We start from the raw sequence: 19,408 nt of genomic DNA, 5'->3' as shown, positions 1-19,408 counted from the left end.
GGGCCTTCTGGCGGTTCCCTTGCTGCGAGAAGCCAAGTTACAGGGAACCAGGCAGAGGGCCTTCTCGGTGGTGGCGCCTGCCCTGTGGAACGCCCTCCCGTCAGATGTCAAAGAGAAGAACAACTACCAGACTTTTAGAAGACATCTGAAGGCAGCCCTGTTTAGGCCCTGGCCGACCATGCATGCGCCCGGCCACAGAAGTGGGAAGGGGACGCGTCAGTGTCGCAATGCAACTCAACCCTGCTCAGTTCCACTACACAGGCAGCGTCGAGTTCAGCTGGCATCTGAAGGCAGCCCTGTTTAGGGAAGCTTTTAATGTTTGATGCATTACGGTATTTTAATATTTTGTTGGAAGCCGCCCAGAGTGCCTGGGGAAGCCCAGCCAGATGGGCAGGGTATAAATTAATAATAATAATAATAATAATAATAATAATAATAATAATAATAATAATTAAGTGCTGCGGGAGGCCAGTTTGGGGAAAGCTGCTTTGCAGCGTTGGTTTCTTCTGCGGGGGGGGGGAACGGGGACGGGGACAGCAGGATTACCTGGGGGGGGCGCTAAGAGGCAAGCGGGGAGGCAGGGAGGTAAAAATGACGGTCAGACTTTGAAAACCTGGTCAGTTTTGTTCAGCCAGTTAAACAGTTCTAATTGGGTCTTGACTAAATGTGCAATTAATTGTTTCTGTTTTGCATTTTGCTGCGTTGTTATCATTCTTAGTGCTTTTTTAATCGGGTAGGAAAGGCAGTGCTGGGGGTGAGTTCGTGGAACCAAGAGGCCTGCGAAAGTTTGGGAACCACTGCTCTGTTGCGTCTCCTAGTAAATGTTGCAAATAAAAACTACAGAACTGCAACCAGTTGTCTTTGTAATAAATGGTTTATTTACAAAATGTGTGGCTTGATTGGGCATTATTGGGGGTGTAAAAGTAAAGGGACCCCTGACCATTAGGTCCAGTCGTGACCGACTTTGGGGTTGCAGCGCTCATCTCGCTTTACTGGCCGAGGGAGCCGGCATACAGCTTCCGGGTCATGTGGCCAGCAGGACTAAGCCGCTTCTGGCGAACCAGAGCAGCGCACGGAAATGCCGTTTACCTTCCCGCCGGAGTGGTACCTATTTATCTACTTGCACTTTGACGTGCTTTCGAACTGCTAGGTTGGCAGGAGTTGGGACCAAGCAACTGGAGCTCACCCCGTAGCGGGGATTCGAAGCGCCGACCTTCTGATCGGCAAGTCCTAGGCTCTGTGGTTTAACCCACAGCGCCACCCGCGTCTCTTTATTGTTGGTGTAGAAGCAAGCAAGAAAACATGAAGAAAAGGAGCTGGTCTTTAAACATAAAAATTTCATATTAAAATACGTGTCAGATTTACACATGTGGGGAGGTCTGTGTAAACAAACTGTTTTGGGGGGTGCATCAAAAACAGTACAGCGAACTGCCTGATATCAATTGGCAAGGAGTTCCACAGTGTGGAGTCAGGTGAGCAGGAGACTCTTCATCTCAGAGTCATGAATTTGAGCCCCGTTTGGGGCAAAAGATTCCTACATTGGACTAGTTCAGGGGTCTGCAACCTTTAAGACAAAAATAGCCACTTGGACCCGTTTCCAAAGAAAAAAAAACTGGGAGCCGCAAAACCATTGCGACATTTAAAACAAATATAACACTGCATATATTGTTTCTTACCTTAATGTCTGATCTGACAGCGGGCGGGAAGGTAATGTCGGGACGGTGCGTGACTAACGCACACACCGCCCCCATGCGACGTCACAGCCAGTAGAGCGCCCGCTACAGTGGGGAGTGTTGGGTCGCACAATGCGCCTCCTCCCCTCGCTAGTATCCGCCCCGGAGCCGCAGCAAAGGTGTAAAAGAGCCACATGTGGCTCCGGAGCCGCGGGTTGCAGACCCCTGGACTAGTTGACCCTAGTGGTCCCTTCAAGCTCTATAGGTCTATGATTCTACTCTCTTGCGTTCAGAAATGAAGGCGCGAGAAGCAGGCGGCAGTGTTACTGTGGGTTGTTGTTTTTAATGTTATAGAACGGGAGCTCCTAAGAAGTCGAGGCAAAGTGAGTCACCGAGAGCTGGAAATTGCCATTAATGACTACGTGAATTTTCTTGCCTTGCTGTGCGGTAGGAGAGGAGCTATTTTGTGGCAAAGCATCTCTGGCTATGATGGTTGGACACACCTGTTGGCTGATTCCCCACCCCTAGAATGCCCCCCTCCGTACCAACCTGGTCTCATCAGTCAGAAATGACATGTACTTAGCAAGTGCGTCAGCCGATGACGGAAAGGTATGCAGTGGCTCAGCTCACAGATATGAGTCAATCGAGGTCGCTCGCTCTGGCTGTGAACGGCAACGAGGAAAGTGGGCGGGAAGAAACCCAGGAGCCCACACCTAAGCCACCAAGATGGAGCCCAGTGGGTTTATAGCCAAATGTGATCTACTTAGAGTAAAGGTAAAGGGACCCCTGACCATTAGGTCCAGTCGTGGCCGACTCTGGGGTTGCGATGCTGCTCGCTTTATTGGCCGAGGGAGCTGGCATACAGCTTCCGGGTTATGTGGCCAGCATGACTAAGCCGCTTCTGGCAAACTAGAGCAGTGCACTGAAATGATGTTTACCTTCCCGCCGGAGTGGTACCTATTTATCTACTTGCACTTTGATGTGCTTTCGAACTGCTAGGTTGGCAGGAGCAGGGACCGAGCAACGGGAGCTCACCCCATCGCGGGGATTCGAACCACCGACCTTCTGATCGGCAAGTCCTAGGCTCTGTGGTTTAACCCACACGGTGTTTCCATGTGCTTCTCTGGTTTGCCAGAAGCGGCTTTGTCATGCTGGCCACATGACCCGGAAAAACTGTCTGCGGACAAACGCCAGCTCCCTCGGCCAGTAAACCAAGATGAACGCTGCAGCCCCAGAGTCGTCCACAACTGGACCTAACGGTCAGGGGTCCCTTTACTTTTACCACAACCTGCTTCTCCAGCAACCTTCCAAACCCCCAGTTCACACCACAGGGCAAATGGGGAGGCACAATTATTTTGCTTTGCCAATGGCCCTCAGTGGCCCTGTATTATTTCTTAATGGCCCTATCTTGTCTTTTTGCCTAGGGTAGCCCAGGAATTCCTCTGCAGCTTCTATTTCTCCCTTCACATCCTGAATAATCAAAATCCTACCAGTTATTAATTTCTAGGGTTTAGGGCAGGGGTAGGCAAACTAAGGCCCGGGGGCCAGATCCGGCCCAATCGCCTTCTAAATTTGGTCCGCAGATGGTCCGGGAATCAGCGTGCTTTTACATGAGTAGAATGTGTCCTTTTATTTAAAATGCATCTCTGGGTTATTTGTGGGACATAGGAATTCATTCATATTTTTTCCCCAAAATATAGTCCGGTCCCCCACAAAGTCTGAGGGACAGTGGACCGGCCCCCTGCTGAAAAAGTTTGCTGACCCCTAGTTTAGGGGGTGTCTCCCCCCCTCGGAATCTATAATACTGTTAGAGCAGACAAAATTCCTCCTCCATCCTTATCTCTGGGTATACAGTGGAAGTTCTCCTCTTGTTGCTAGGTAACCGCAGCCCACCCAAACGCTTCTGGGATGTGGAGAGATGAGGGCTTATAGCTCCAGAGCACATGATTTTGAGGCGTGATGGGCCTTCTGGACTCCAGATTCTCAGATGCCATCCATCATTCCCACGATTGTCCTCCAGAGCCCACTTGTATTCGCTCAGCGAGACACATCCTGTCAAAACATGCTTGACCTTGGACGGGGAAAATATTAACTTATCAGCAGCGAAAAAATACCCTCCCACTCCTGATGCGTGTGAATATTGCATCCTTGACGGAGACCTGTTCTTGTGGAGTCTATTGTTGGAAAGCGTATCTCTCAGCCGTCGATCTCTCCGTCTTCCTTCCCCCTCGTCCTCCAGCCTTGGCACAACACATCCCTGGCAGGGAGACGACTCTGGGTTTGCTGGCCCTACCTAAGAAACAGCAGCCTCATCTGGTCCAGCTAGCACTGACTGGCAGCAGCGCTCCAGGGTTTCTTCCTTTTTTAATTTTTAAATTAATTTTCAACATATCATTTTCAACAGTAATTAAACGTACTTTCATTTCTTGCACCATTTTTTTTACTTCCATCAATCACATCTGAAAATTATCCAATCTATTCACCTAATATACATTTCATACTTCCACTATTGCATTTCACTCTCAAAACTATATCTCTCTTCTTTCTCTGCTTTGCAATGTTTCATATATTTCTCCTTACAAAACTTCTTGCAGTCCTACTAGTGTAATTTGTCGATTACAGTGGCTCTGCAAATAGTTCGTATGTTTCTTCCAATCTTCTGTGAATCTCTGGTCCCGCAGGTTTCGAATCCTTTCTGTCATTTTGTCCAATTCTGCATGAAACCCGAGGTACCACCATACTGGATTTTTTTCTGCCACAGACTCTCCCAGCTCACTAAAACCTGTTATAGTGGTACCTCGGGTTACAGACGCTTCAGGTTACAGACTCTGCTAACTCAGAAATAGTGCTTCAGGTTAAGAACTTTGCTTCAGGATGAGAACAGAAATTTTGCTTTGGCGGCATGGCAGCAGCAGGAGGCCCCATTAGCTAAAGTGGTGCTTCAGGTTAAGAACAGTTTCAAGTTAAGAACAGACCTCCAGAATGAATTAAGTACTGTATTTTTCGCTCTATAAGAAGCACCAGACCACAAGACACACCTAGTTTTTGGAAGAAGAAAACAAGGGGGGCGGGATTCCTTCCAGAAGCACCTTAAAGACCAACTAAGTTAGTTCTTGGTATGAGCTTTCGTGTGCATGCACACTTCTTCAGATACACTGAAACAGAAGTTGCCAGATCCTTCTATATAGTGAGAAGGTGGGGAGGGGTATTACTCAGAAGGGTGGTGGGAATGGGAGATTGGCAGATAGCTGAGATGAGCCTGTTGACGACTCTTAACGACTGCAATAGGTCTTACAGGAAAAGGCAAGGGGTGAGAAGGTGAAAAATGGCTTAGTCATGTATAATGAGATAAGAATCCAGGTCTCTCCATGGTTTTAAGTTTGGTAATGAGTTGCAATTCAGAAATAGACTGGAAAGAGAAGCTGCTGAATTGCAACTCATTACCAAACCTCCTGACTCTAAGATCTGCTCAACAGTAGAACGGTCACCCTTGGGAGGTGATGGACTGTCCTTTATTGGACGTTTATAAGCAGAGGTTGGATGGCCACCTGTCAGGGATTCTTTAGTTATTGCAGGGGGTTGGACTGGATGATCTCTGGGGGTTCCTTCCAACTCTACGATTCTATACTTTCCTGTTGACTTGTGGGTGTTGCTTTGGAGCAATCTACCCAACGGTCCTGCCCCACAGTAAGAGCTGCCTGGTGGTTACAGACATTAAACTCAGAAGAGTTTTTTGTTTTTTTCATTTCTGGCATTTCATTTTCTTTTTTTTAAAAAAACAAAACAGTTAACATTTCTTCCGATTTTATTTTATTTTGCATAAAGTGCCATGGTCAGCAATCACCACCCCACCCCGCCCCGCCCCACCCCGCCCTGCCCCACAGAAATCTCCCCTTCCAGTTTGCTCCCCGCAAAGGATACAGGTCAATACTACGTAGAAATCAAACACTTAGGCAAGACTCAGATAGTAAATATCATACAAAGAGATTTCAAATGCCCTCTGGATGAGGGTTGGGTTTGTTTTTCCAAAACTTTAAATATCTTTTGGGTTCCTCATTCAGCACAGGGCAGGCCTGGGATAAGGCTAAACAGTCCTGGTTGTGTTTTGCAATCCAGCCTTCCTTGCAGACTGGAAGCCACTGGCCGGCTAAAGAAGAAGAAATTGTCCTTGCCTGAAAGGGCGAGGGGGGAGATTTTGAGGTCGCGTTTCTGTCCCCCAAGCTCCCCTCGACCCCTATTGAGAAAGTTGCTGGGGGAAAATCCCACCAGAGGAATCAATAGAGGTTTGAAAGAGCAACCGTTGCCTCGGTATTCAAAATAAACGTTCAGTCCTATTGCATCAGGGAAAGGAACGGTCCTGGTCATCTTGGTGTCCTAGTCCCAGGATGGGAAGCAGGAATAATCCAGCACATTTTTTTGCGGGGGGCTCCCCACCCTTTTAAAATTACAAAGCAAACCGTTCCAAAAAAGAGGAAAAGGAACCACGGGGAGAGAAAGAAAGACGGAAATTAAATAGATACCATCTCAACATGCACAATGTCCATTTTCCCCGCCCCACCCCTTTAGGAAAGCTATTTACATTATTATATCTACATATCAGCATTTCCACCGAAGGGGAACTTGCTGGGGTTTTTTAGCAGCAGATGAGTGGGATCAAAATCTCCCAGAGGCCCAAGAGTTAAGAGAGTCCCTTTGGCCGGGTGTGCGTTTATAGTCTCCAGGGGTTTACCCGACTGGCTTTTCCTGCTTTTTCGAGGACGGAGTTCTTCCCCCAGTCCAAATCTGTAGGTTACAACCATAATGGCCCAGGCTGCATCCCTTGGCTAGGATGGGGCTAGCTTGGGCTATGCATAAGGCTCCCTGTATTTTCCCCTTAAATAAAATAATAATAATAATAATATCCACATGTCACCATCAAATTACAGTATGTGCCAACCACCGATGAATCCTGCAGCTTGTATCAACGATGCAAATTTGTAGAGGAAAGGACATGGGGCTTCTCTAGTTGCAAGTGTGTCTTTCAAACCCATAAGGCCTAGAAACTTGGCTTTTGTAAGCGAACCAAGGTTCTCAAGAGGTTTAATTTGGTGCCCGTGGTTGATTTCTGTGCTTGCTTGGTCATGGAATACACACACGGGCTTGGCTGTCCAAATAGATCACTTTCCACCACTGTATGTAGGGATATTTCTTTGAGCGGGAAAAGTTATTCCCAGCTTGGCGCATCTGTCCCAGTCCTAGATCAGGGGTGTCGAGAAGCCGTTATCTGGATGAGCCCTGCGGTTGCAGAACCTGTATCTTTTATAAAAATAAGTCAACAGCCGAAGCCCATTATTACAGATATCCTCATGTATAAAAATACAGTGGTGCCTCGCAAGACGAAAAGAATCCGTTCTGTGATTCTCTTCGTCTAGCGGTTTTTTCGTCTTGCGAAGCAAGCCCATTGACGGATTAGCGGATTAGCACTATTAGCGCTTTTAGCGGCTTATCGGCTTATTGGATCAGCTGATAAGCGGTTTAGCGGCTTAGAAAAAGGGGGGGAGGGGAAAAAACCCGCAGGAACTCGCAAGACATTTTCGTCTTGCGAAGCAAGCCCATAGGAGATTCGTTTTGCGAAGCACCTCCAAAACGGAAAACTCTTTCGTCTAGCGAGTTTTCCATCTTGCGAGGCATTCGTCTTGCGGGGCACCACTGTATAGGTGTACAGGTAGCAATACGGTTTGTGTGCGCCTCTATAATGTGATGGTTTCGCTCTCTCAATTCTGCTTCTCTCCAGCTACGTAAATATCCTATACAGAAGGACCCGGCATGTGTGTGGCAGGGCTTGGGGGTCAGAGCTCAGGGTTCAAACGCCTGTTTAAAGGGGTCAGATTCAGGTGGCTAGGAAAGATTCCCTTTCTCTTGCGGAACTACTGTCAACTGGAGCAGGGGTCAATAACCTGCGGCCATGCAGGTGATGTTGGATGCTGAAATCTCACCGGCCCCAGGTGGAGTCTAATAATAATAATAATAATAATAATAATAATAATAATAATAATTTATTATTTATTATTTATACCCCACCCATCTGGCCGGGCCTCCCCAGCCACTCTGGGCGGCTTCCAACAAAAGAGTAAAATACAGTAATGTATCAAACATTAAAAGCTTCCCTAAACAGGGCTGCCTTCAGATGTCTTCTAAAAGTCTGGTAGTTGTTGTTCTCTTTGACATCTGATGGGAGGGCGTTCCACAGGGCGGGCACCACCACTGAGAAGGCCCTATGCCTGGTTCCCTCTAACTTTGCTTCTCGCAGGGAGGGAACAGCCAGAAGGCCCTCAGAGCTGGACCTCTGTGTCCGGGCTGAACGATGGGGGTGGAGACGCTCCTTCAGGTATACTGGACCGAGGCCGTTTAGGGCTTTCAAGGTCAGCACCAACACTTTGAATTGTGCTCGGAAACGTACTGGGAGCCAGTGTAGGTCTTTCAACACTGGGGTTTGACATCATCTGGGCAACTGCAGGTTCTCCCTTCCCAGAGTCAGGACTCCTTTTCAGCCGGAACTTGCGGCACCTCTCAGGTGAACACCACTGCCATTCTAAGAGAACGACAGAGGTGTTCATGGCGAGTTCCAGCACCTCTTTTTCTAGAAAAATAGCACTGCCTGGAGTAGACATTACTAGACTGGCCAGCGGTCTGGCTATGTTTAAGGCAGCTCGGTTTCATTTCTCTAAAGCTCTCATGTCAGCCTTCATCAACTGGGATGTTCCCCCATCCCAGATGTTTACGGACTCCAAATCCCATCGGTGTCGTGGTCCTGTTGTGCAGAGCCTGTTGGAGACAAGAGTCTCTGAGATGTGCTCTGCATATGAAGTTGGTAGAGCATGAGGCTCTTAGTCACAAAACCAAGGGGCCAGATGTAGAACAGGAAGCAGCAAGGTAAGGCCAGGAACCACAGCATCCGAGAGCTCTGCTTAAGGAGGCAGAAGCCAGCTGATTCTCATCAGTGCCTTCTCCTCCGCTTCCTTGAAGGCTGATCAGCTACAGGTGAAGTCACTATGGTGTCTCCCCCTTCAGGCTGCTGTTCAGCAGGTGAAGCTGACTGCTGGCCCCTGACCATCAGCCCATCAGCCACTGATGGGCGTTGGAGTCCTAAACGTCTGGCGGGCACCAGGTTGACGAAGGCTGGGTTCACCCTGCTTGTGGAGCCGTAAATGTGGCAAGCGCAGGAAACGCTGGGTGGGGGTTCTGTAGCTGGGATTCCTGCATTGCAGGCGGGGTTGGGCTGGATGACCTTGTGGGGTGCCTTTCAACTCTATGATTCTGCAACTCCCACCAGCCCCAGCATCAGCCCACACGGCTTGATGGGAGCTGTGGTCCAAAACATCTGGGGGGCACCAAGTTGGCAAAGGCTGTCTTACATAACACAGAGATTGGGGGCAGCTACTCTGGAACGAGTGACGCCTATTGCAAAACCGGAAAGGGCTTGTTCTCCCTGCCTGCAAAAAACAGGCGATGGACAATTACAGAACTGGGATCACATAGCAACTGGGATTGTAGCCCTCTCGCCGGCGAGGAAATTCTGCAGGACTTTTGGCTAGCCAAAGCAGAGAGGGCAACTATTTCACGGCCTCGGGCTTCGGGTCCTAGGTACGCCAGGGTTTTGCTGAGATTGATGGGGAAGTTCAGGCAGCACATCAATGTGACCGTCACACACACACCTCTCTATCTTTCTCAACCTCCCCCTTCTCCACAGGTCCTGTTGAATCTAAGAAGTACGACCTGCAGCAAAAAGTTGCAGCGTGACACGTTTTGCTCCGCATTCCTGTCGCCCCATTCCATTCCCCCCAGTGAGAATTTTGCAACCACTGAGCATATATGATCTTCTCTGGGATGTTTTGAGGGCAACCCCCCCCCCTCCCCAGATTTCTTTCCTTCTAACTTTTTTTTTTTTAATTATCTCTGGGAAACTTGGGGCTTCTTGAAACCTGGCGATGGCTTTCTATTTGTGTGACGTTAGTTTGGGCTCAATCAAGACCCATCGTTTACAAAAGTTCACCATTAGCATATCTGTTTCCTCCTGCTATTCAATTCGAACTAAACAAACCCGTGTTGCAAAAGAGAACGTCAACAATGTTTAGGCAACACGATGACCATATACATACGTAATAGACAATCTTTATAGAATTCCTTCAAACAATAACAAGTTCAAAACGAAATCTTTGTCATGTAGTCTCTGAAAATCTTTAAATGAAGCGAGGTACCAAACTTTGTTCAATGAAAGGTAAGCTGTGGAGTATTTGTGTATTCAGCAAATATAATGTCCAACACTGAACAGAGATTCCAGATATTGACTGCTATTTCGTAGATCTTCGTCAGCGTGGTGGGAGGATATAGAATTGTTTCATAAACCCATCTTATTTCGAATGAATATATGCGAATGAAAATATCAAACGCTGTGGAGCGTTCATCTCTGTTCAGTGTTGGACATTATATTTGCTGAATACACAAAGCTCCACAGCTTATCTTTCATCGTACAAAGTTTGGCACTTCGCTTCATTGAAAGGTTTCCAGAGACTTTGTGACTAATATTTCATTTTGAACTTGTTATTCTTTGAAGGAATTCTATAAAGATCGTCTATTACATATGTATGGAGGGATGTGGGTGGCGCTGTGGGTTAAACCACAGAGCCTAGGACTTGCCGATCAGAAGGTTGGCGGTTCAAATCCCCGTGAAGGGGTGAGCTCCCATTGCTCGGTCCCTGCTCCTGCCAACCTAGCAGTTCGAAAGCACGTCAGAGTGCAAGTTGATAAATAGGTACCGCTCTGGCAGGAAGGTGAATGGCGTTTCCGTGTGCTGCTCTGGTTCGCCAGAAGCGGCTTAGTCATGCTGGCCACATGACCCAGAAGCTGTCTGCGGACAAATGCCGGCTCCCTTGGCCTATAGAGCAAGATGAGCGCCGCAACCCCAGAGTCGTCCGCGACTGGATCTAATGGTCAGGGGTCCCTTTACCTTTATTACGTATGTATATAGTCATCGTGTTGCCTAAACATTGTTGACATTCAATTTGTACTAAATGGATCTGTTCAGACGGCGAGGAGGATGCAGTCTGGCTTCTTGAATGAAAATGCGGGCGACCGTGTTTGGAGCAGAAGGGCATGCTTCTGTGGCCTGGGGACAGCAGACAGACCTGATCCGTAGTCCTGGCAGGAAAATGGCCTTACTAGATCAGACCAAAAACCCATCAAACCCAGAACCCTCTTTTCTACAGTGACCAAACTGATGTTTGCAACAAGGGATGAGAACCCAATCCCTCTTGCGTCACTGCTTGCCAAACGGTTAGAGTGTCAGACCGAGACCTGAGAGGGACCAGGGTTCGAATCACCACTCAGCCACGAAGCTCACTACCTCGCAGGGTTGTTGTGAGCCCAGCTTTGGCTGGGGAGGGTGGGATATAAATAAAATTTTATTATTATTATTATTAAATGAGGAGAGGGAGAGAACCAGCTGGAGCTCCCTGGATAAAAAGTTGGGATATAGTTCAACGAAATAAATAACTTGTTTTCCAGCAACTGGTGTAGTCAGTTGCCCATCTCTTGAGACAAAAGGTAGCCGCCATTTTGTCCCACAAATTGTTTCTAGACCCCTTTTAGATCTGGTGGCAGATTTTCCACCCCGGGCGATGCAAAAATTTGGCATCCGGTGCAGGCGAATGGTTTGTGCCCCCCCCCCCAAGTCCTAAATGGAGGTGTCGGCCAACACATTTCTCTGATGACCAATCGGAAGGGTCCGTGCTGCCTGTCAATCACAGGGCCTGATGTTGCTCCCATGAGGTTCCCAGTCCCTGGTCTCCATCCTCCCCTATATCGAATTGTGCTATTTAAAGAATAGCATCTGATTGCTTCCTGCCTCCCTTCGGTGACCTGCAAAAAAGGAAAATTCTGGGGGAATTTACTGAAGGTTTCTATAGACAAGCAAGAGACCTTTTAGCATAAGACTAGGACTTCATACCACGAAAAAGAAAGGTTTTCTTCCTTAATAAAGGAGCCCTTTCATCGGGCGAAGGAGTTAAAGGCTTTTTTCTTTTCTTTTCTTAAAGAAAACTCTAGATTCTGTCTCGAAACACACACGCAACCTCTCTCTGCTGGTGGTTCAGCTGCAACCTCCAAATTTTGCCAGTTGCCATGGAAATCAACAAGAGATAACGTTATATATATATGTACACAGTATTTTTTTTAAAAAAAGGGGGGGAGGAAGAGGTCAAATTTTCTTTTCTCTCAAAATGCAGGCTAGTCGTGTCTCTGTGTATGAGAACTTTGATTTGTGTTTTATTTTATATTGTGTTTTTATGTTGCGAGTCGCCCTGAGATCTGCGGGTGAAGGACAGTATAATAATTTTAATAATAATAATAATAATAATAATAGGCATGGAGACTCCCTGTCTGAGGCCCTGCCAGACTGTGAGGACAATATTGGGCTCCCTCAGCCTCCGCCAACGAGGTGCCCTCTAGATCTTTGGGAGCTGCAAAACATTTGGAGGGTGCTAAGTTGGCAAAGGCTGTGCCTGACTTGGCTAGCTGGACCAGTTGCCCGAGTCCTTGCAAGGCAGCTTCCTCTGTTCAACTACAATTCCCAGGGTTCCTTGGGGCAGGAGCTTCGGCTGACCAGGTGCCACACACAAATTGGGTTCCTGGGTCTTTATTTAGGCAGCAGATGAGAACATCTGGACCTGTCTGCTTCTTTCCATCCCGGTTGCCATGATGCTGTTGCTATGTGGGATGAGAAGCTAACAAAAAGGCTGGTCACCTGACCAGGGGCTGGGAGACGGGCAGGCCAACCGGCCAATCCAGGCCATTCTTGCTACCAGGGCACCAGACCCCTGCATCTCCTTATAAGGAGGCTCAGAGGAGAGCCAGGGTGGCCTAGTGGTTAGAGCGTCGGCCCAGGACCTGGAGAGACGCAGGTTCGAATCCACATTTGACCGCGAAGCTGGGTGACGCTCGCCGCTGCTCAGGCTCGCTTACTTTACAGGGTTGTTGTGGCGACGAATTGGGGAGGGGGTGAAGAACTATGTCTGCCCCCTTGATATCTTTGGAGGAAAAGGTATAAACCTCATACATATCTCAATGTTTGCTGCTTCCCGAAACGGCAGTTTGGGAGGGGGGGGGAGCCTCCATCTTGGAGCCCGAAGGAGTGGGGGAGAATATAATAATATAATAATTAATAATAATTTGTTATTTATACCCCGCCCATCTGGCTGGGCTTCCCCAGCCACTCTGGGCGGCTTCCAACAAAATATTAAAATGCCGTAATACATCAGACATTAAAAGCTTCCCTAAACAGGGCTGCCTTCAAATGTCTTCTAAAAGTTTCGTAGAATAATAATATGAGGGGTCCCACTTGCAAACTGGGGAGCAACTGAGGTTGAGCGAGAGAAAACGCAGGCCATGTTAGCTTGCCTACTGTCTTTTGGGTTGGAGAAGGCCAGGCTGGTTAATACTGGCTATAAATAATACCGTTGGGGTTTCAGTTCTGTTCCTGATCTCCACATCAACATGCCATGAAGGTCAGACAACAGACAGCATGAACTATCCAACGCCACTGTGACTTCCTTCCAACTATATCTTATGCCAGCCTTTGCCAAATGGGCTGCTTCGAACTACAACTCCCATGATACTCTGCTCACCTGCTTGGCAATTTCCGTGAGGATTCCATCAGGGCAAACCAAAACACAGCCTGTTGTCAAATTTCTCAAATGGCAGGCAAATAACAAAGGGAATCTGCCCTGCTGATTTCTTCCACTTAATCATCCGGCTAACTATTTGCATCCCAGCTAGTTGTTACAAAAACTGGTTGCCGGAGTTAGCTTTTTTTATTCCTCCTCCCTCCTCCTCCTCCAACTCTTTTTCCTTTTGTGCTGTGTCTGTCAGACTATAATCTTGCAGGCAGGACTGGGCTTTTTTAAATCTCCCTGTAAACATCGTCCTCTCCCTAGGGAACGGCAGCTCTGTGATGGCCAGCAGGGAATTTCCAGCAGCTTCAAAAAACTAAGTTTTCCAGGAGTCGTTTGGGGAAGAAGCAACCGCTAAACGGGTTCGAAACTGGTGGGGCCTTGTATGCAGACCCAAGGAATCTACACTTCCACGCGGAAAGAGCAGAAAATGTCCAAGCTAATGTCAGAGCCAGATATAGGTCAGAGCAACTGGTTTCACAGCACAGCAAGTATGACATAGTGAATTGAGCAAAAAGGAAGGTGAGAGGCTTGGATGGGTACCAATTTTTGGCCTTGCACAGAGCATCGCTAAAATTTGAAAGACCGGAGTCATCCCCCCGCAACCCAACAAAGGCACATTGACCCTCAGCACATTGCAAAGGATCTTTGGGTGCCTTTACGGGGTCACACATTGCTTCTCTGGTGTCCCCAATAATACTGCAGCCTGCAAGCGATCGCTTTGGTCATCTGTGTGGTCATCCCAGCCGTGACAACACATCCTAAGGTAAAGGGACCCCTGACCATTAGGTCCAGTTGTGGCCGACTCTAGGGTTGCGGTGCTCATCTCGCTTTATTGGCCGAGGGAGCCGGCGTACAGCTTCTGGGTCATGTGGCCAGCATGACTAAGCCACTTCTGGCGAACCAGAGCAGCGCACGGAAACGCCGTTTACCTTCCCGCCGGAGTGGTACCTATTTATCTACTTGCACTGGTGTGCTTTTGAACTGCTAGGTTGGCAAGAGCAGGGACCGAGCAACGGGAGCTCACCCCATCGCGGGGATTTGAACCGCCGACCTTCTGATCGGCAAGCCCTAGGCTCTGTGGTTTAACCCACAGCGCCATCCGCGTCCCATACAACACATCCTAGAAGGCTTTAAAAGAGGGCTGGACCAAATCACAGGAGGAGAGGGCTATTGACAGCTACTAGACTCAGCCCCCAGAGGCAGCAATGATTCTGAATACCAGGTGCTAGAAACCGCAGGAAGGGCGATCGCTCCTGTGTTCGAATCCTGCTCATGGGCTTCCCACAGGCATCTGGGAGAACAGGATGCTGGACTAAATACGCCATTGGTCTGATCCAGCAATCTCTCCTTATGTACTCACCCTACTTTGCAAATAAATTCTGCCCTTCATTAAGGGTCCCCCGCATAAACTGCCAGCACAAGGGACTCCACCAGGACCCCCCTGTGAGGGTTAGGGGACCGTGACCCTTGCTGCGGTCGCAATCCAGATTCAGGGCCTGGAGTTTGTAGTTTACAGGGCAAAGGAGGGGTCCCATGGAAACATGAGAGGCCTCCTTTTTTTGCAATGCCAGGTGCGAGCACAGGGAGCTCAGTTCTGGATCTGCAGTGGGTCCTGTTCCCCTTGTGTCGGAGACCCTGATCCTGATCAGACCCTATTGGCTGTCTTCGGGGGGGGGGGGGGAGACAGTGACCTTGAACTTAAGAAGCAGATTGATGCAGATCAGGTGATGTGCAGTGCGGCCCTTACTCAGAATTCATTGTGTGGCTCCTCAATTTCCCTACCTCTTTCCTCCCTCTGCTCCCCACCACAGAACTAAACCCCAAAGAGTAGCCAAAGCCCAAGTGTCAGGCCTGCGTCTTCCACTCCTGCCTCGAAGGATCCCTTTCCCCACCCTTTTGCACAAGCAACACACCCGATTCGACTCCAGGAGGGCAAGAGGGAGCCATTCTAATGAGGACGGGAGAATTCTAGCAGCGGTTGCAAACGGACTTGGTGCTGAGGGCAGTGCTGAGAGCTGAGCAAGGGCAGCAGGACCCCCAGAGCCAAAAAAAAGGGGTCTGGAAATGCAGGGGAAGGAGCTAGCCTCGTTAAAAAAATAAAAATAAACGAAGTACAAATGGTGGCACCTCCACACTTAATTAGTGCCCAAGGCGGACGCGCAGACCTGCAGACTCGCTTCTCCCTGTGTGTTCGCCTCGTAGACCCAACCCAATTTTCAAAAATTATTTTCCTGCTCCCCAGATCTTTCCGCTCAACGCCCCCCACCCAAAGCTTTTTGGGAAATTCCAGAAAAAACCCCAGAATAAATGACACCAAAAGGGGTGTAGGAAACCCCCTCTGGCCTTTTCAAAAACAGTGGCAAAGGTCCAGATACCTTTCTGGGTTCCTCCCTCGTTGCTTTATATTAAAAAAGAAAAAAGCTCTGACAGACAGACAGACGGATAGATTTCTGAGCATTCCACCTCCACCCACCTCGTCCAACACCTTCCTTGAGCCCGTCTGACTCACTGCAGCAAGCAGAGAAAGCAGTTGTCTGTTTTGGCAAAGGCTTGGCCGCAGAAGGAGACCTCCGGGCCACTACCAAGCATCCATTGCCCTCCAGGGACCAGGAAGGAACAGGTGAATCCAGCCAGGTCCCTGGCCCTCGCCAGGAGAACCAGTCACCGGTCCAGGATGCGAGCAAAGTCTTCCCTCTTGGCGTTGCCCTCGTTCTTGAGGTCGGCGAAGACCTGGGTGAAGTAGTGGGGGTCGGCGTTGATCCGAAGCATCTTGGCGCTCATGGCGTTGATGATGCGCAGGCAGCGGTTCCAGAAGACATCTTTGGAGGCTTCCACCAGGAAGGGCTTCAGCGGGTAGGAGATCTCGTTGCCCATGTAGGAGTAGGAAAGGTAGAGGCAGGTGAGGAGGGCCGCCTGCAGCTCGTGCTCGCTGGCCACCGTGTCCCCGTCGATCATCTCGCGGCACAGCAGGTAGACAAAGACCACGTTGGCCGGGGTGACGAAGGCTTGGTCTTGCCAACCTTGCAACAGCAGGGAGCGGTCCACGCTGCGGAGCCACAGGATGGGCTCGGTGGGCGACAGGTGCTTCAGCCGGAAGCAGCGGCGGCACAGGAACTCGCCCAGGCACTTCAGCAACTCGCTGGTGGACGCCTGGACAATCACCCGCCGGGGGGAAGACGCGGTGCCTCCGCCCACCACGCCAGGCTTGAGCGTGCCGGAGGATCGCTTGGAGCTGAGGGGTGCCAGCGGTGGCTCGGCCCCGTCGAAGCTGGCGAGGTTGGCACAGGAGAGGGACTTCTTGACGTTCTCCTGGTTCAGTTGGGCCACGTCCTTGGCGTGGCCGTAGTTGCCGTTGTTCTTCGACGGGCCCTTGCTGCCGCCGCCGCCACCCCGCGACCCCTTTTTCTTGGTCGAGGCCACTAGCCGTTTCCAGGTCAAGGCTGGGATGAGCATGGAGTGTCTCTTGAGCCCCTTCTCGGCCTTCTGCCCGCCGCCCCCGCCGCTGCCCTTGGCGCCCGCCAGGCCGGGGTAGTGCGCCAGCGAGCTGGAGGAGCCGTCGTCGTAAAGGCTGGTTTTCCGCAGGCCCGGAGACAGGGATAGCACAGTCCCCATGGCGTCAGAGGGAAGGGAAGGGGAAAGAGGGAGCGCTGGGATGGAGCGGGCGGGCGAGGGGCTGAATCAAAGGACCCCAGGCCCACTACAAGCGACCACCAGCAGGAGCCCAGGCCTCATGGCCGGATTCTGCCTCGGTGGGGTGTTCTCGCCTGGACTGGCCCCTGGAAGCAAAGTCTCCTCCTGCCTTGCAAGGGATGGGCTGCCAGACCAACGTGGCCAAACACACCTAGCCGGGGTGGGGGTGGGGAGACTTATCGGTGTTGCACCAGCGTCGTGCCCTCAGTGCCTGTGGCGCTTCTCATCCTGCAACTGCTGCTCCAGTCCACCCATTTGCAAACTTGCACGCTCGGTTTCCAGTGCGCACCTTTACTGCGTCCTGGGAATAATTCCGGGTTTTGCAACTCAGTTTCCAGCCGCTGCAAAAAGCCCCGGCGCTCCTTTGACGGCCAGGCGGATTGCAAAGCTTGCAGGTGTGTGTGAGAGAGGGGGGGTGCCTCCTGCCCCCCCAGATGGAGGAAATCGTGGCTGGTCAAAGCTGTTGGTTGGAGACAGGGCGCGCGCAAACGTCCCCAAGCGTTGCTGCTGAAAGGTGCTGTTGCAAAACCCCAACTGCAACTGGGGAACCCGGTGGGAATCGATTCCCTTCCCCCCACCCCCACTGACCTCTTTTTTTTTTATAAAAAAAAAAACTAGATCCTGTCCGATCGGTCCCCAGACGGACTCCTCCCGCCGCCGCCGGGGGGCGCCATGCCGTTTTCCTTCTCGTTAGTCCCTGGAAGAAGTCGCTTTTGCTGCACTCCTGGGGCTGCGTGTGGGGGGCTGCTGGCTCCCCGTTCCCCCCCCCCCTCGTCTTCCTTGCAAACGACGGATGGGGCCCCCGGGGCGGTCAGATCCTGCGCTCTCCCGACCACCACGACGCTGCTGCTGCTGCCGCAATCGCGCCCGGCCGCCCCTTCTCCGGTGCCATCCAAGAAGAGGAGCGATGGGGCTCTTGTGGGGCGGAGAGGAAAATCCGGATTTCCCCCAGGAGAGCTGGTGGTGGTGGTGGGGTTTAAGGAGGGGGGGGAGCGTGCAGATGCGCAGAGCCTCCGCCGCAGGAAGGATGCTGAGAGCCAAACGCCGGTTAGAACGGAGAGCGAGCTGTGCAACCCGGGATTCCTCTTCCAGCAGTGCGGATGGTCCGTGTGATTTTGGGGATGCGGGGCTGCGGAGCCTGGATGCGACCGATCTCCCTCCGGGGCTGCCTCTGGACTCGCCGCCTGTCTGGCAGCGTCGGATGGGGATGAAGCAATGAGATGCAAAGGGGGGGGGGGAGAGGAGGGAGGGAAAAGGAGGAGGAGGAGGAGAGGGATGGTCCAGGGATGCTGAGAGCTCAGGATGCCCAACGCGCAGGCAAAGAGGATGGAGGGAGCCTCGTCTCTCGGGCTCCCCCCGCTGGCCCACCGCGGGAATTGCAAGGGAGCTTCCGGAATGCCGAGTCACAGCGCCGGCCCGTCCTCCTTAGAATGGCAGGGGCACCCCAAGGGTCATCTAGTCCAACCCCTTGCAATGCAGGAATCTCAGCTAAATGATAATGGAATTATAGAGTTGGAAGGGACCTCTAAGGGTCGTCTAGTGCAATGCAGGGATCTCAACGCAAGCATCCATGCTGTATGGCTGCTTGATGATGATGATGATGATAATAATAATAATAATAATAATAATAATAATAATAATAATAATTTATTATTTGTACCCTGCCCATCTGGCTGGGTTTCCCCAGCCTCTCTGGGTGGCGTCCAACTGAAGATTAAAAATACATCAAAATGTCACACATTAAAAACTTCCCTAAGCAGGGCTGCCTTCAGATGTCTTCTAAATGTCAGGTAGTTGTTTATCTCTTTGACATCTGAAGGGAGGGCGTTCCACAGAGTGGGTGCCACCACCGAGAAGGCCCTCTGCCTGGTTCCCTGTAACTTGGTTGTGTTCATAAACTCCCTGCGAAGCAATCGGTCTGAATGTTCAACAACCAGGTTTTCTGGAAGCGACCTGGGTATAAATGGAATGTTTCTGCCTCCTTCTTTCCAGCCCTGGATAATCTATTCTAGAAGGATCAGCACCAGGAAGGTGATATTTGGAAGTAATTAACTCTTTTTTTGGAGGGGGGAGGGAGAGAAGAAGGAAAAAAACCCTCTTCCGCAGTAAAAATAGGCTCCTGCCTTCTGCTTGATTTTTCTATTTTGGTGGTGCCTTTGTCAGCCAGGGGAGGGAAAGGGCTGACGATATAAACAAGAAAACAAGCCCTTTTCCTTTTAATGTTAAAAGAGATGGTATATATCTAAAAGAGGACATTTCAGGACTAGGAGCGAGTTGCATAATCGCATGTGGGCTGGCCATATGAGGGATAATTGCAAGGGAAGAATAGAGGGAGAG

The 19,408-nt window shown here is 50.3% G+C and overlaps 1 protein-coding gene across 1 annotated transcript; it reads right to left on the bottom strand.

Moving 5' to 3' along the window:
• Positions 1-14,154: 14,154 nt before the first annotated feature.
• Positions 14,155-18,386, bottom strand: LOC310689461 (cyclin-dependent kinase 5 activator 1-like). The gene has a single exon (XM_083467214.1). The coding sequence runs from the start codon at positions 16,991-16,993 to the stop codon at positions 16,043-16,045; it is 951 nt and encodes a 316-aa protein (XP_083323340.1). The 5' UTR covers positions 16,994-18,386; the 3' UTR covers positions 14,155-16,042.
• Between the last annotated feature and the right edge of the window lie 1,022 nt (positions 18,387-19,408).

The sequence above is a fragment of the Podarcis liolepis genome (genome assembly GCF_965112155.1).
Source record: "Podarcis liolepis genome assembly, chromosome: 12".
NCBI lineage: Eukaryota > Metazoa > Chordata > Lepidosauria > Squamata > Lacertidae > Podarcis > Podarcis liolepis.
Note: the sequence above shows the minus strand (reverse complement) of the source record. Positions and strands in the feature narration are given on the sequence as shown.

What these genes read in the sequence shown, in the direction of transcription:
- LOC310689461 (XM_083467214.1), bottom strand. Translation starts at nt 16,993, where the DNA reads ATGGGGACTGTGCTATCCCTGTCTCCGGGCCTGCGGAAAACCAGCCTT.